The 14,790-nt window shown below is 35.4% G+C and overlaps 1 protein-coding gene across 1 annotated transcript in view; it reads left to right on the top strand.

The window, feature by feature from the left end:
• The first annotated feature begins 297 nt into the window (after window positions 1–297).
• Window positions 298–14,790, top strand: part of LOC111083445 — a 20,624-nt gene continuing 6,131 nt past the window's right edge. Inside the window, exons 1-4 of the mRNA XM_022379962.1 lie at window positions 298–580; window positions 1,514–1,629; window positions 12,944–13,127; window positions 14,359–14,511. Of these exons, the coding sequence (XP_022235670.1) occupies window positions 1,591–1,629; window positions 12,944–13,127; window positions 14,359–14,511 (376 nt within the window). The 5' untranslated portion in view covers window positions 298–580; window positions 1,514–1,590. The remainder of the gene's footprint in view (window positions 581–1,513; window positions 1,630–12,943; window positions 13,128–14,358; window positions 14,512–14,790) is intronic.

Raw genomic sequence — 14,790 nt, 5'->3', positions numbered from 1 at the left:
AAAGGTAGAAAAAAAGCAAAGAATGAAAGAAAACAGCGACAGACCTTTACAATTAGATAAAGATAATTACACGTGTTAATAGCAGGAAATAAAAACAAAAATAGATTAAGAAAGATGACACAGCATTATATGGCCACCACGGCCATCAGAAATCTTGTACTGTTCTATATACAATTTAAACCCTCATGAAAAAAAAAAGGGCGAATACACTTGATGATCTTTAATCATTATATTTTAAAAACAATATTTCAAAACACAACTTCAATCAAAAACAAAACTTAACATTCTCTCAAAACAACTGTTTTTATTTGTGTTTCAGAACACCCTTATCATTGTCCAAGTGAGCAGTTTCTTGTAAAAGGAAAAACTTCTACGATCCATTGTCGTATCAACGGAACTAATTACCTTGAGTGGACTTTTAACAATTCATCACTCAGGAACTCAACCCGCCATCTGGTTAATGAAATAGGCCTAACCATCTCAGAGGTTGAGTTATTAGATGAAGGGATTTATTATGTAACCGGACATGAGGAGAATACTGGAAAATCTGTTTTTAGAAACATCTCTGTCTCTGTTTATTGTAAGTCTTTTGTTTCGTTTTTAATTTGTTTTCAAACTTTTGTTAATCACACTCTGTGGTCACAAAAAGTGCCTTTTCAGGAATAAGAAAATGGCGAATCTCTGTTAAAGTTTAATGTGTACTAAATATACTTATAGTGATTTTTTTTTAAATGAACACTCTGTAACAAAAGGTATGTATATTTTTCCCTTATGGTTCTTTCATTGCTAATTATTTGTTACTATTTAGTGCCAGCATATGTCAATGTTTTGCTAGAAAAAAGATTAGAAATACTGTTTACAGTAATGAAATTACATCGGATCACTCATGTGGACAGCCATATCCTACACTCATTCAGTTTATATCTTTGTATGCATGTATCATTATCCAGCTACTCCCTCCCATAGGTTCGGAGTTAGCAGGACGAAACTTGACAGTCGAAACCTGGGTGACTTGGGGGTGTCTTTGCTCTATAACGTAGCCCTTCTACTAAGGGGTGGGGGCTAAAACGGGCCTGTGCCTGGGAGATCACCTAGGGATATGGCATCGTATTTTGTGACCCTCTCTCATAATCCTAGGGGGGGCATTATAAAACTGTCTTCATACCCTCACACACAAACAATCAGGAGTAAACTTGGCACATGTTCTCAAATATCAGGAGCGGTGTCCTAACGTTTCTTCAAGCATTCACTCCTTGGGGTAGCGTTAAAAGCTTTATCAGTTCTGGGAATCATGAGGGCCTTTGAACCTTACACCAGAGCACGAGTATTTTATATTAGTGCTACTTAATAGTGTTGATAAAAAAGTATTTGTTTGTTTGATTTTTGGAGAATTGTTTAGAGAAATGTATTTTGTTTATACTATGAAGTAAACAATACTAAGTAAGTAAATGATAATTTTACAATTCTGTATCAAAAGGAATACAATATGAAACTGTAATGTTTTTCTTACCAGATCCACCTCATTTTCGTCGTTACTACGAGGAGTACACTTATGACCAAGGAAGTTCTGCCATCCTGAGGTGTGACGCCATGGCCAATCCAAGGTCTACATACACTTGGACAAATAAAGTATTTAAAAATTACTCCATAAAAATCTTCTTTCATCCAAGATAAAGTGTGATTTAATGAGATTCTGTTGTGACATTTTTTGTGTAGTTATTTCATATAGCGTTAGATTAATTTGCATAGATTAATGTTTTATAAAGTTTTATCATAAATAGTTTTGTGATAGTCTTATTACCCACTTTACTTTGACCCTCTTTCATCACGATGAACATTGACTCTGAAGGATATCTCGTTCGATATGAACCATTTATTATAGGTAACAGTATGCAGTTAGGTTAATGGCAAAGGTTTTTTGATGGTCATTGCGGTTTTTAAATTCATCCCCAGTGATATTGAAATGGGTGGAGATTTTTTGACTTTGTTAATTAAGAAGTTTACCACAAATTGTTTTTATGTGTTTGAATAAATTTCAGATAAGAGGAGTATGGAAAATTCTGTTTTTGTTATATGTGAAGAAACTTTGTTCATCACATTGGAAATGGACCATGTTTTGGATTGGTATGATTGACCAATACACTTTAGATGTTAGTTACCATTCAAATGGTCCAACCTCTGCCACGATAATGTCATTGTTATATCGCCTTTGCCACATTTTTTGTTTTACTCTAGCACGTAACTTATCTCGTTATGTCACATATTTTTAATTATTTATTATACACAGTCTGCTCTTTAAGCTGCATTGACGCCATGCTTTTCCTTTGTGACCGAGATAGGCTATTTCCAGCTCTTGAGCAGCTCTCGTGAGGCAGAAAAGATAGATCTGAAATCTATTTTTACATGTCTGATGTTTAATATGAAAGGAAAAAAAAAATCTGTCTATTGATATACCAACTAGCTATTGGCACCCAACTGGTAGTTTTTGCTATGTATTTTGCATGGTAGGGCATAGTCTGAGAACCATTCTTCTTTCTCCGTTTTTCATCCTTTTTTTTTTACAGTTTCGATATTTTCCATTTCTGGTATCACAAATCATCACTGTAATTCACTGCTTTCAGTTTTTTTTTCTAGAGCAGACCTTCTAGAGCCGAATTTGAGTTTCAGGTGGGCCTAACGAACAATAAGCTTCATTGACTGTTGTGGTATAATTACAAACTACAACCTTCCTAAAACAAATGCCAACAGGATTTAAAGAGGAAATTAAGCATTTTCATGGGAAGGATATAGTGACAAATAATGGCTTTCAGGTAGTTAAAAACAATGCTAATCGGGCTATTAGTGGTGGATTTTATTATAACAAGCAGGTTCAGTGTAGACTGTGGGAAATAGCAACAGAATTTCAAGAGGAGCTTAAACTTTTACAGCTAAGAGATACATCAGCTAACAATGACTTCCAGGAAATAAAAAAGAGTACTATTACGGTTAAAAAATAGTGGATTTATTTGTAATGAGTCTATTCTATTGAGCACCATATTTCAGCCTTTATCTTGTGCGGATGATAAACTTGAGGCTGGAAGGATAATAAAAGGGACAGATAGGGATGGGAATGAAAAACTCAAGGAGATTTTGTTATAGAAGATTCTTTAGTATGGCACATGGATAGGATAGTCTGTGGAGTAAATAGAGAGAAATGAATTACATTATGTTATCTAGATGTTGGGGTGGAGGATATAACCGACAAAGCAAGTGATATGGTAAAGGGTTCTTGTAGTGATGCAGTATTTGCAGTGGCTAATGATGTAGGGGAGTGGAGGTCAGAGGCCCTTGTTGTTAAATACAAGGCACTAATAAAGCTATTAAAATAAAAGTACCAGAATAACTTAATTTTGTCAGAGATACAGCCCACACTTAAGAGTGGGAATAAAATTATAAATAGGTCACTAGAGTTGGATGCTAGTGTAAGGGTGGGTTGCCTGTTTGGAATTTTGGGATTAGTTTAGTGGGTAAAAGGAGCCTTTTGGAATGGATGTATACATTTAAATAGGGTAGGGCTAGCTTGTTTGCAATGGCTATTAGTTCAACTGTAAGGGCAAATTTAAACCAGGATTAGACAGTGGAGATTGTTAGAATAATGATTGAAAACTATGATGTAGAGACGGGTATAGTGTGGGAACAAGGTACAAAAGTAGTTATATTGGTAGGCTAAACTGTTATTATTGTAATTCTAGAAGTATACGAAATAAAATGGATGTCTTTAGAGCACTGGTTGGAACAGAGACTTTTGGTACAATGGGAATAACTGAAACATGGATAAATAAAAACAATTTTGATGGGAGAAATGTTTTGAAATACAATGTTGTAGGTTGTTTAAGAGGGATAGGGTGCTAAAAAAGGAGGAGTAGCTTTATATGTAAAATGTGAGCCAGAGCCAGTTCAAGTTAAAGATATCAAAGTAATAGCAGTGATGCTGTATCTATTCGTGTTTCTGTGAATGATTATAAGAGGAGAAGTCGTCTGGTTGGAAATTGTTTGGAATATGTTCGAATCAAATCATGAAGGAGGCAGGATTGTAGAAACTGTAAAGGATAGTTTTTCAACAATTGGTTAAGAAACTTACTAGGAACAATGCTTGACATGTTTGACAACACTCTTATGTATCCAATGATTGGAGACATCGATGCATGTCCGACACTACACTTGGAATGTTGATAAAACATTGGTAGGAAATATTTATATTTTGTTCTCCAAAGTATATAACCGAGCTTATACTGCTAAACTCAAGTGAAAAATGAGAATTACTGAATACCAGGAGGCCAGAGACTTTTATAAACCTTGCTTTTGCTAACCATACCTTGAGTGCTATCTCTGTCTGACATAACATCTATAGTGATCACCTTATGTTTGAGGTGAATGTGAAGCCTTGGAAGACATTGTCTTATAAAACAACATAGAAACGCATCTAAGGCTGAAAAGCTTTCTGACAATGTTGTACCATCAATAATCTCTCCATCAAGCGAATTTAAGGCAACAACTTAGGAAAAAGTCCCGTACTGCTGGAACACTGGTATTGATAAAGGCTGGAGAGAACACAGTCAAGCCCAAGCTGAGTTTGTGCAGTTAAGGCATAGCCCAACTGGAAGAGAAAAGGTTAGGATTGCATGAAATAAAGCCTTTGCTCTCTACAGACATTTAGCTTCCAAAGCACAAGAAAATGAAATTGAATAAACTGTACAGAAAGGCAAATCTCATACGTACTTCATTTTGGCTCTTTCACAAACTTATGGTTGGTACAGGAAATGAAAACATAGTGATGTATTTCATCTACAGTGACGAAAACACCCCCACTCCATACAGAATTAAAACAATGTCTTTATGTGCCGAGACATTAACCACAGTGACACGAAAGATGAAATTACTGCTACAGCATCAACTACTCACAGATATATAAATCATATTTAGTTTGGTCAAGATACACAGATCTATGAATGCATTTAAAAATGGAGCTTCAAGTCCAGATGGTGTAAGAAGCTTTTAACATTAAGAAGCTTACAGAAACCTAACTGCTGAATATATCATTAGAGTATCAAATAACTGGGCAACAGACAGCATCCCTGAGATATGGACTAATACCTTATTAAATCCTTACCCAACTCAATGAATGAATGTTCTCATCTTAGAGACAACTGAATCATTATCCTACGAAAATCATTTGCAATATCCCATGGAATACTGTAGTTAGAAGCCTTGCCTATCAGATTGAATCACTCCTAATCTCATCATTAGGTTGTTATCATGGTGAAAGAGAAACCTGAATCAATGCCGCTAATTTCTCAGCAGCTACATAGGAAGGTGCATTGAAGTTAGTCAAAACACATTGAAAATAGATTTGGGTGTAGAAGACGCCTATACTAAAGTTCATCTGCCCATCATTGCAGACGAAATGCTCAGAATAGGCAACATTGTAACATGTAAAAGACGAGTAATAGCACCTTTAAGCATGGAAGTAAGCAATCAGATCAGGCTGGTTCACAACCAATACTGGTTTTCCTCAAGGATCATCACTCTTGCAAGTTCTTTTCAATATCTATGCCATGGATCTAGCCAGCTTTGACAGTTCAACCAGATGCAGTACACTAGCCTTCACTGATGACATTCAGGTATATAGCAGAAGCTGAAATTGAAAGAAAGATGTGACAAGGTTAGCAAATGGTGGAGTCACACAGTAATAGTCATCAATCCTGTCAATGCCACAAACATGTTCTCCACATTCGAAAAGAAAAAAAAACATACTGACAAGAATATACCATCACCAACTGCTCCAGGAAACTATCATAGGAGGACTTGTGCTATTTAGTCACAACTGAGATAATTGGTCAGCACCAGATCTAAGACATTCTTTGTGGAATAAATATTTGACGCCACTGGGCATGTAGAAATTAGGTTATAAAAATTTTGGCATAACACTAAGTAGGAAAAGCTTGTCAACACTTGTTTTAAAGACCACGATCTACAATCATCTGCTATCATAGCCATACTCAGCAAATAACTATAGAGCTAATTGTGCATCCATTGTCTCAAAAAACAACAACAAAGATCATTCAAGCTTCCTACAAGTAGCACAACTACAAACCATAAATCACCTTTCTTTGGATTACTGCAAATATAAAGTGACACTAACATAATGTTTGTGGCTAACACTCAGGAAGACGTTCATACATTCAGAATATCAGAGCATCTGCAACGTTCCACCACCTGGATGTATGTATCAGGTCATGCAGGGGTTGAGCTGACCAAGAAAGTTGACATGTTCGAAAGAGAAGCCTCTATCAAATCTGGTGCAAGTGTATTGGCAGGATATTAATGTCCTCTGTACTAGTAAAGCAAAAACAGCAAACATGGGAAGTTTTCATTGACATTTAAAGGGAATGAGACTGTTGGAAAATGAATTGCAGAATGGAATAGCTAAGAAAAACAATAGATGGGGAATCAATAAGACAGTATATAACTAAAAGGTCACTCGTACTGGTAACATCAGTAAAGGAACTCTTCTACATTCCAGGAGGCAGAGCATGTCCACATGAAGAATAAGCACCTATTGATATAACCTCTGGGACTGTCATCTACTATTCAGCTCAACTCGACTAACATATGTTGTATTAAAACAAATGTTTCAACTGTTTATTTTCCATATTCAGTCAGTCATGAGCCACATTTTATCCTATTGGTATAGGTATTTCCCTTTTGATTACACCTGTTCCTAGAGCCACATTTTATCCTATTGGCATAGGTATTTCCCTTTTGGTAAGACCTGTTCCTAGAGCCACATTTTATTCTATTGGCATAGGTATTTTTCTTTTTGATAGACCTGTTCCTAGAGCCACATTTTATCCTATTGGCATAAGTATTTCCCTTTGGTTAGACCTGTTCCTAGAGCCACATTTTATCCTATTGGCATAGGTATTTCCCTTTTGGTTAGACCTGTTCCTAGAGCCACATCTTATCCTATTGGCATAGGTATTTCCCTTTTGTTTAGACCTGTTCCTAGAGCCACATTTTATCCTATTGGCATAGGTATTTCTCTTTTGATTACACCTGTTCCTAGATTTTTATGACTAATATTTTTGAAGTCTTGGTTAAAAATAAAAGCAAATGAAAAAAATGGTCTTTATTAATGATATTCCTGCAAACAGGCGTCTAGTATCACAAATATTTTAAAACCAGAGAGATCCTCGCTTTTATCCATTGTCTTGCACTCTAACCATGAAATAAGTACTTAAAGTGATAATTCAATTGCCAGCATCATCACATGATCCTTATATTTTGCATGCGAGAGAGGGAAAAGTGGCTATTCAGAGCAGTAGGTAACATTAAATCAGCTATATGTGATAATTATCAAAATTGTAAAAGGTTGACTTATATTTGCAGGTTAAATTATTTTTTTCTGGTATACTTTAATCAATCATCAACATCATCACGAATCCGGGAGTTATTATCTATGTAAATTAAGCAATTTTGCCTTGTCCCACCTGTGGTATAAGGTATTATTACATTCTGATGAGAATTCAGAAGTTAGATACAGATCAAATGTAAAGACATTATAAGATAGTAATGAAAATAAGTGTAAAGTTCATTGAAAGTATATATAAATATACATGTTTAATATGATGTGAAAATGAGAAGCTGACTAAACAAACCATATACCATGTCTGAGTGGCAAGTCAGACTTCGACAACAAAACAAAGTTCAAACAAATGGCATGGATTTGTAAATCCAATACAAAAGAATACGATGTGGAAGAAAAATGGGAATACCCCCAAAAAAGCCCCATTCTCAGTGATCAGATACCAAAAAATGTACCTTTTAGTGCCCAGGCTTTCTCAAGTGTCCAATTTGATGTTGTTCTTTACAAAATGCATACCACCTCTTTATATTAGCAAGGACAGGTGTAAATGGTGATTTCCACTACCCATTCTATGAACTTCTTTACAAACTACATGCATTTTGCCATGTCCCCAATTATCTGTTTTTATAAATATAAAAGCATTATGTACTCTATATATTCCCCTTTGAAGAAAAAGTGAAGTAAAGGAGTTCACGCAGTTTCATTTGCCCCAGAACACTGGGTTCATAGAATGGGTAATGGAGATCACCATCTACACCTGTCTTTGCTAATATAAAACTTTATTTACCATCCATTCTAAAAATACAAATATGAAACCCATAATCAAAATGCATACCACCTCCGGCAGCTGAAATATTACTACAGAAAGAAAAAGGCGGCAGAAGGGAAACCTTCTTACAATTTGTTTGATTTTTGCCTTTTTGTTCTAGGTACAGTGTAATCTGGTAAAGAAGAACACACGTGAAAAACAGTAGTCATCTTCATCAAAGTGGGAAAATATGACAGAATGTTGCCCGAGTGCCAGATTTTTGGCACAAGGTTTTTCAGTAGTTATATTTTCAAGAACTGTATAAATCATACTTATAGAAGAAGATTTTTTAACATTTTCCAGTTGAAAAATGAAAACTTAAGAAAGTATGGCCCTTTAACTAAAGAAGCTGGAAAGAGAAATAAATAGCTAGAAAAAGAACTAACAGAAAAATAAAATTTAGTTACGTGGAAAAGTTAGGCTTGCACTTGAACGAAGAATAAAAACACTTGCAATAGAGATTAAACTTAGAAAATAATCCAAGTATGCTAGTTACTGTTTATTATGTTGAAAGGGAGTGTATATTTTTGACATGATGAGGAGCAGCTTCTATAGTTGACAAACATGTTGAGAAGACGTTTTTGTGCTGGGCTTTTGTAAAAGAAACTAATGGCTTGTTTAATTAGCCTGTTCTCAACTGAAGATGTGTAGATCCACCTTGTATGTAAGATGGAACGTGAAATGCCATGTGTAGTGCACAGTCTTGCAATTCATGGGAGTTGTTATCCACCACGATGCAACTTATCATAATTTCGTTAGTCTAATGTAAACATTGCAGATAAGTAGCAACACAATGTTGTATCTTATGTGATGAATTCTAGAGCGTAATTTATACAGTACTATATATTAGTTACATATGATTTCTAAGTGAACTTGTTGAAAGTAATGCCGAGAAACATTATCGTATATATATATATATATGAAGGTGATGGATGTGCCATATAGTTTTAATTTGACTTTCTTTAGTCTCATGTTTAAATTATTCGGAAAATAATTGCTGGATATTTAATGAATTTAGAGCAGTTCACCACTTAGTGCATCATATGGTAATTTAGTTCAGTAAAGTCTGGATTCTGACAGCTACGACTGGTTGGGAGACACGAGATATGCTACATACCGCTGCGTCATCGACGTCATACTGTATGAGTTAGTGGTATAGTAGAAAAGGTCAAAGAGCAAAACGTTAAATGAGAAGGGGTGTAACACTACGCTGTTAAAGGGTACTGTGGTTTGTGAGAAATCCATCTTACAAACATGTATTATAAGTTCTCATCTTGATCCTGTTATAACAGATGGAGTCAAAAGATTTCTCGACATTTAAGAAGATGGTGGCATGATTACAAATAAAACCATGGACGGTTGTTTCAGCTCATCGCATCAAAGGGTCTGAGTTTACGAACAGTGTTTGTGAAATAATGTTATTATGTTCTATATGCCATATTAGCTTGTAGAGAAAAGTTTTAATAGAAGTTTAACGATACAGTTAAGTAGGCTGATTGTGTTGGGTAACATCCGGATCTAATATAGATATTAAAAAGGGGATATAGGCACTGTATTAAATTATTGGAGTAATTTTGAAGAACTGGATTACTCATACATTCCGTGTTTTTAAATCCTAGATGTTAACTTATAATTTATGATATTGTGGTTATATTGTCGTGCGGTTGACAAGAGGTTTCATTTGATACTGTTGCGGGAGAGTTTGGGATATAATAGGGGTGTTTGATGACTATGTGATTGCTTCCTACATCATAATTACTCTTGTCAGGGTATCAAGGTTAGGTGTACTTAAAGTACTCTGTAAACATGTTAACGTTTTTGCTGTCTGTAGCGGCAAGGTTGTTGTGTGATATAGCCTAGTTTGTGAGTTGTCTCTGAAGGTATTTATAATTCTGTTCAAAAGAGTTTTTTTTTTTTTGTCAAGTGAAATGCAAAAGATTTTCCCATCTTAATGTTTGTTTTGAATTTCGCACAAAGCTACACGAGGGTTATCTTCGCTAGCCGTCCCTAATTTAGCAGTGTAAGACTAGAGGGAAGGCAGCTAGTCATCACCACCCACCGCCAACTCTTGGGCTACTCTTTTGCCAACGAATAGTGGGATTGACCGTCACTTTATAACGCCCCACGCTGAAAGGGCGAGCATGTTTGGTGTGACGGGGATTCAAACCCGCGACCCTCAGATTGCGAGTCGAGCGCCCTAACCACCTGGCCATGCCGGCCCCCATCTTAGTGTCTAATGACACTTGGTGTATTATTTCTAATGTTGTTTATTAAGTCTTGAATGAGGGATCGTATGTGGCTATAAATCGGTAACGTGTCTCCGGATAGGTTTATGTATTTCTGGTGTTAATTTCCAGGAGTTGATTACGTATTTTTAGGAGGTACTTGACTGTCTATAGTTTAGAGAATTGCGAGAGAAGTTTTTGGCAGAATATTTATCTATTTATTGTGAGCACTGCAAAGTGGGTAGACGCCTGTCGAGTTTGTTTTGGAATACTAACCAATTTATTTCAATGAATTAATATATTCTGCACTTTTAAATGAATCCATTGTATATGTTGTTCAGTGACAGCTGAAAGGAGACGAGGCCCACGATATTGTTGTTCAGGAGTTAGATGTAACAGGGAAAGGGGAACAACTGTCAGGTCTAAAATGTCATGCAAACCGTTACAGTGTACGTATTTGTGTGTTATGAAATACTAGTGGAAAAATAAATGTACTATAGGAAAAATACCGTTTATGTTTTAATGTTTAGCGTTGAGATTACCAAATACAATTACATTATCATTCGAGTTTAAGACATGTTGAATGAAAACTGTGTCAGGTCAAGTTGGTATGGAAATGTAATTATCTATAATGGTAATGACGGGAAAGTTTTTAACATACAGAGAATATGGTCGTGTCAGGTAGAACTCTGGGTGTTCAACTGAATAATTTGATATTTTTCCTGAGTAGAAGGGCAATATCTTGTCTGCTAGAGGACTTGTGTTTTGACAGGATGTGGTAGTTGAAGGGTGTGGAGAGAAAAATAGTTGATGATCAGTTCGGTATTGTTTTGGAAATGGTTAAAATGTTGTCATTAATATGTTTGTATAGCTGTAGTAACTTGCATTTCTTGTAGTTCCAACAGTGCTGGATGTTAACATTAAAAAACTGATAAAGAAAAGAACTTACGTGAAGTAGCAGTTACCAGGGTGAGAAGGATTACCGTATGATGTTCTCATCATTTAGTTTCTAAGTCTGGCATAGTCTGCTCTGTGAAGACGTAGGTAATATTCAGCTATTTCACAGATTTGCTTGAAAAACATCAGAGGATATTTGGCTGTTTCTGGGTCAGTAGAATTGGTAAAGACGTCCATAACAAAGACAACAGGATCCTTCGTTTCATGTAAACTTATTTTTCAGTGTGTAATGTAGGCTGGGAGTGTTTGTCTCATTGCTACTGTATGTTTTTGCTTGCTGGTTGGGCTGTAGTATCGTTCGTGTTCTTGAGAATAATTTGGCTTTTGTTGTCGTGATGGCTGACTTTTGATGAATGTTATTTTGGTAGCTGATCGACTTATGGTCGATCTAATCCTCTAGTCTTTCATTCATACTTGCTGGTATTACAAGCATACACGGTTGACACAACTGGTTGGTTTTCGGAACACTTTATCTTAGCTGTTCTGGTATGGCAGAACTGTTGGCAGTTGAAACACTATAAAAACAGTGGTAGGTATGCATTAGACTCTTCGACAAATTAAGGCGAGTACTATATGAAGGTTCTTGACTTGAGAAGTTGGATGGCTTGCAGAGGTTTTTGTAGTGTGACTCTGATCAGGGAGGTCATTTCGCCTCTCTTGAATGATTCTATGCAAGAAGCCTTCAGAATGATGTATACTTGCTTAGTTATTTCTTTTTGTATTTCATCGTCGGCTATATCCACTGGAACTTCTCAGATGTTGATTATTCATTTAGATGAGGTGTAACACCATTGTTAACTGTAACACCATTGAGTGGTGATAAAGCTGATGTTCTCATTTGGGGCAGAGCAAATTCCACTCCTTGGTAGGCGGTGCACATTCATGAGGCTAATGTGCGGGAACAGGAACCGAAAGCTGTTGAAAGGTTGGTGGAATATCCTCAACGATTATAGCTGGAGGGTGTGTATCTACAGAGGTGCTAACTAGCTTGATGTTGATATACATGTCGTTTTCTACAATAGTTGAGATTGTATAGCTGCTGCTTGAGGAATTTGGAGTCAGTAATATTGAGGGTACTTTCGCTTGAGGAGTTAACTTCTGAATCCAACAAAGAGGTGAGAGAGCATCAAAGTGTCTTCATCTGCTGATTAGCAGTGTTGTTGTTGGACTTCTTTATATCTTGCTATCATGTAGACGTATGGTGAGCAGTGTGCCAGGAAATCCTGAACGGACTATTAGATAGGATAGGACAAAGGAACAGAAAAAAACACATTCTTCTTCACCTTGATTTTAATCAACAGCATTGGATGTGTCACTAATGATCTTTACACGTAATTACTTTATTTGGTTCCCCATATATTTGTACATGTGGGCTTTCAATATGTGATATTTACAATGAACTATTCTTTGTTTGTTTTATTCTTTAGTGTACATAACTTCGAAACAGAAAATAAATTGTCAAAAAAAAAAGAACACTGATTCCTCAGCTTGCACTAGTCTAATTACTGATGTGTAGCTTAATTGAGTTATCTTTGCTTTCTATTTTAGTATGGACACATCATAAACTCCAGTTATTCTTCGAGAATGTTAGTGGATGCATGGGGCTCACTACATGTAGAAGATCTCAGGTCTGAAGATGCAGGCTTGTATAGTTGTGGTGCTTCAAATAGTCTTGGATTCGCAAGTAAAGATGTCCGATTAATCGTGTCGATATCGAATAAAACAATTTCAAGTAAGTGTTCAGCATCTTAAATGTTCAATGATGCCTTAAAAACATATTCATATTGTTCCAAAGTTGTGCTTAAATTTTATCCAATATTCATTTAACCACATTTATTTTGGATTAAAGTGAATAGTGGTCAACTGGGAATTTTTGTTTTTTGTGACACAAGTGCTCGTTCCATTTTTAATGACCATAAACGTGGTGGCCTGTGGTGTTCTTACCCCATGCTCATCCAGAACATTTCCTTTTGAAAACACATGGGAATTTTTGTTTTTTGTGACACAAGTGCTCGTTCCATTTTTAATGACCATAATCTTGTGCAATTTTAAGTTATGACAACCTAGCATCAAGTACTTTCCCAAATGCTACTCTAACTTTGGCCTGTGGGTATTTAAATGCTTATAATCCACTTCTGTGGGTCTGCACATTCTGACGTTAATGATTTACTCTTAACGATGAAACCCGTTCTTGTTAAGAGCCTTACTGTGGCAAAGTTCCTGCCTTACTACAATATCTAATAATATAAGTTTTAAATGTGCTTGTAATGTTCATGTAGATATTTTAGTAAGCTTGAGGGATTATGTTGCTATAATTTAGGGTTTGATGCCCATAGTGGACAATGCATATACACTAAGTCACAAACTTTTGTTACACATCATTTTCCACGTATGACTAAAATCTTATTATTGCTGCATCTCCTATTTAATATTTTATAAAACAAATTACTCTTCAGTCAATGATACCCTACTTGTGAATACTATTTCTTAGCTTAGTTATGCTATCACCATTGGAAAATCATTAGCTTCCTGTTAGAGATGGAACTTCAGTTCCAACAAACCAATTGCTATATGACGAAAAGCTTAATGCTGTATTTCTCTGTCAATTTACAGTCTGTATCAATCAAATTAATAAACATTTTTGTTTAAAATTGATAAAAATATTTTATTAGCTGAAGTAATGCATAACAACGCAATGTGTCAAAAATATTACCATATATGTATGCTAAAGTTAACTACATAAAATCAATATTTAATCTGTATTGATAAAATATCATCCTAGATTAAGTATGTCGCTTATATTTTGTAATCAAATGAAAAACTGTTAAGATTTTAAGACTTACCGTTGTGTAGCTTTAGTCAATGTAATTTTTCTGAAGCTTAATTCTAAATCAAGTTTGTTCGAAGAAATGTGTACAGATTTTTTCTAATATTTCACATTGGTTTAATTTTTTTTATCCTAGATGAAACTGAATTATTTCCCGAACTAGAAGTTGTCAACGTGACTGTAAACAGCATCCAACTGTACATAACCAGCAGCTCTTCTGAATGGTTTAGCTATTATTACATCACTTTCCGTAACCAGTACGACACGTATAACACAACAGTCAGAAAACGTGAGTTTCCTTAAACCTTATATTAGCTTCGTAATGGAATAAAATTAATCAGATATTTTTGACCACTTCTCAAAGAAAGCTCGAAATGAAGTTTTTCTTCCCTTTATCGTGATGCGCAGCTCATTCTCATTTTCTACATAGACGTTATAAATATAGCTATTTATATAATTTTACGGGAAGTTACTAATACACGTTGAATTATGCTTAAATGAAGATCTCGAAGTCCTCATAAGTACCATTTCATTTCGGCCATATTGTTAGTTAATACACGACTGTTTC

The sequence above is a fragment of the Limulus polyphemus genome, unplaced genomic scaffold, assembly GCF_000517525.1.
Source record: "Limulus polyphemus unplaced genomic scaffold, Limulus_polyphemus-2.1.2 Scaffold9536, whole genome shotgun sequence".
NCBI lineage: Eukaryota > Metazoa > Arthropoda > Merostomata > Xiphosura > Limulidae > Limulus > Limulus polyphemus.
The sequence above is the reverse complement of the archived record's forward strand: the minus strand, read 5'-3'. Positions and strand labels throughout refer to the sequence as shown.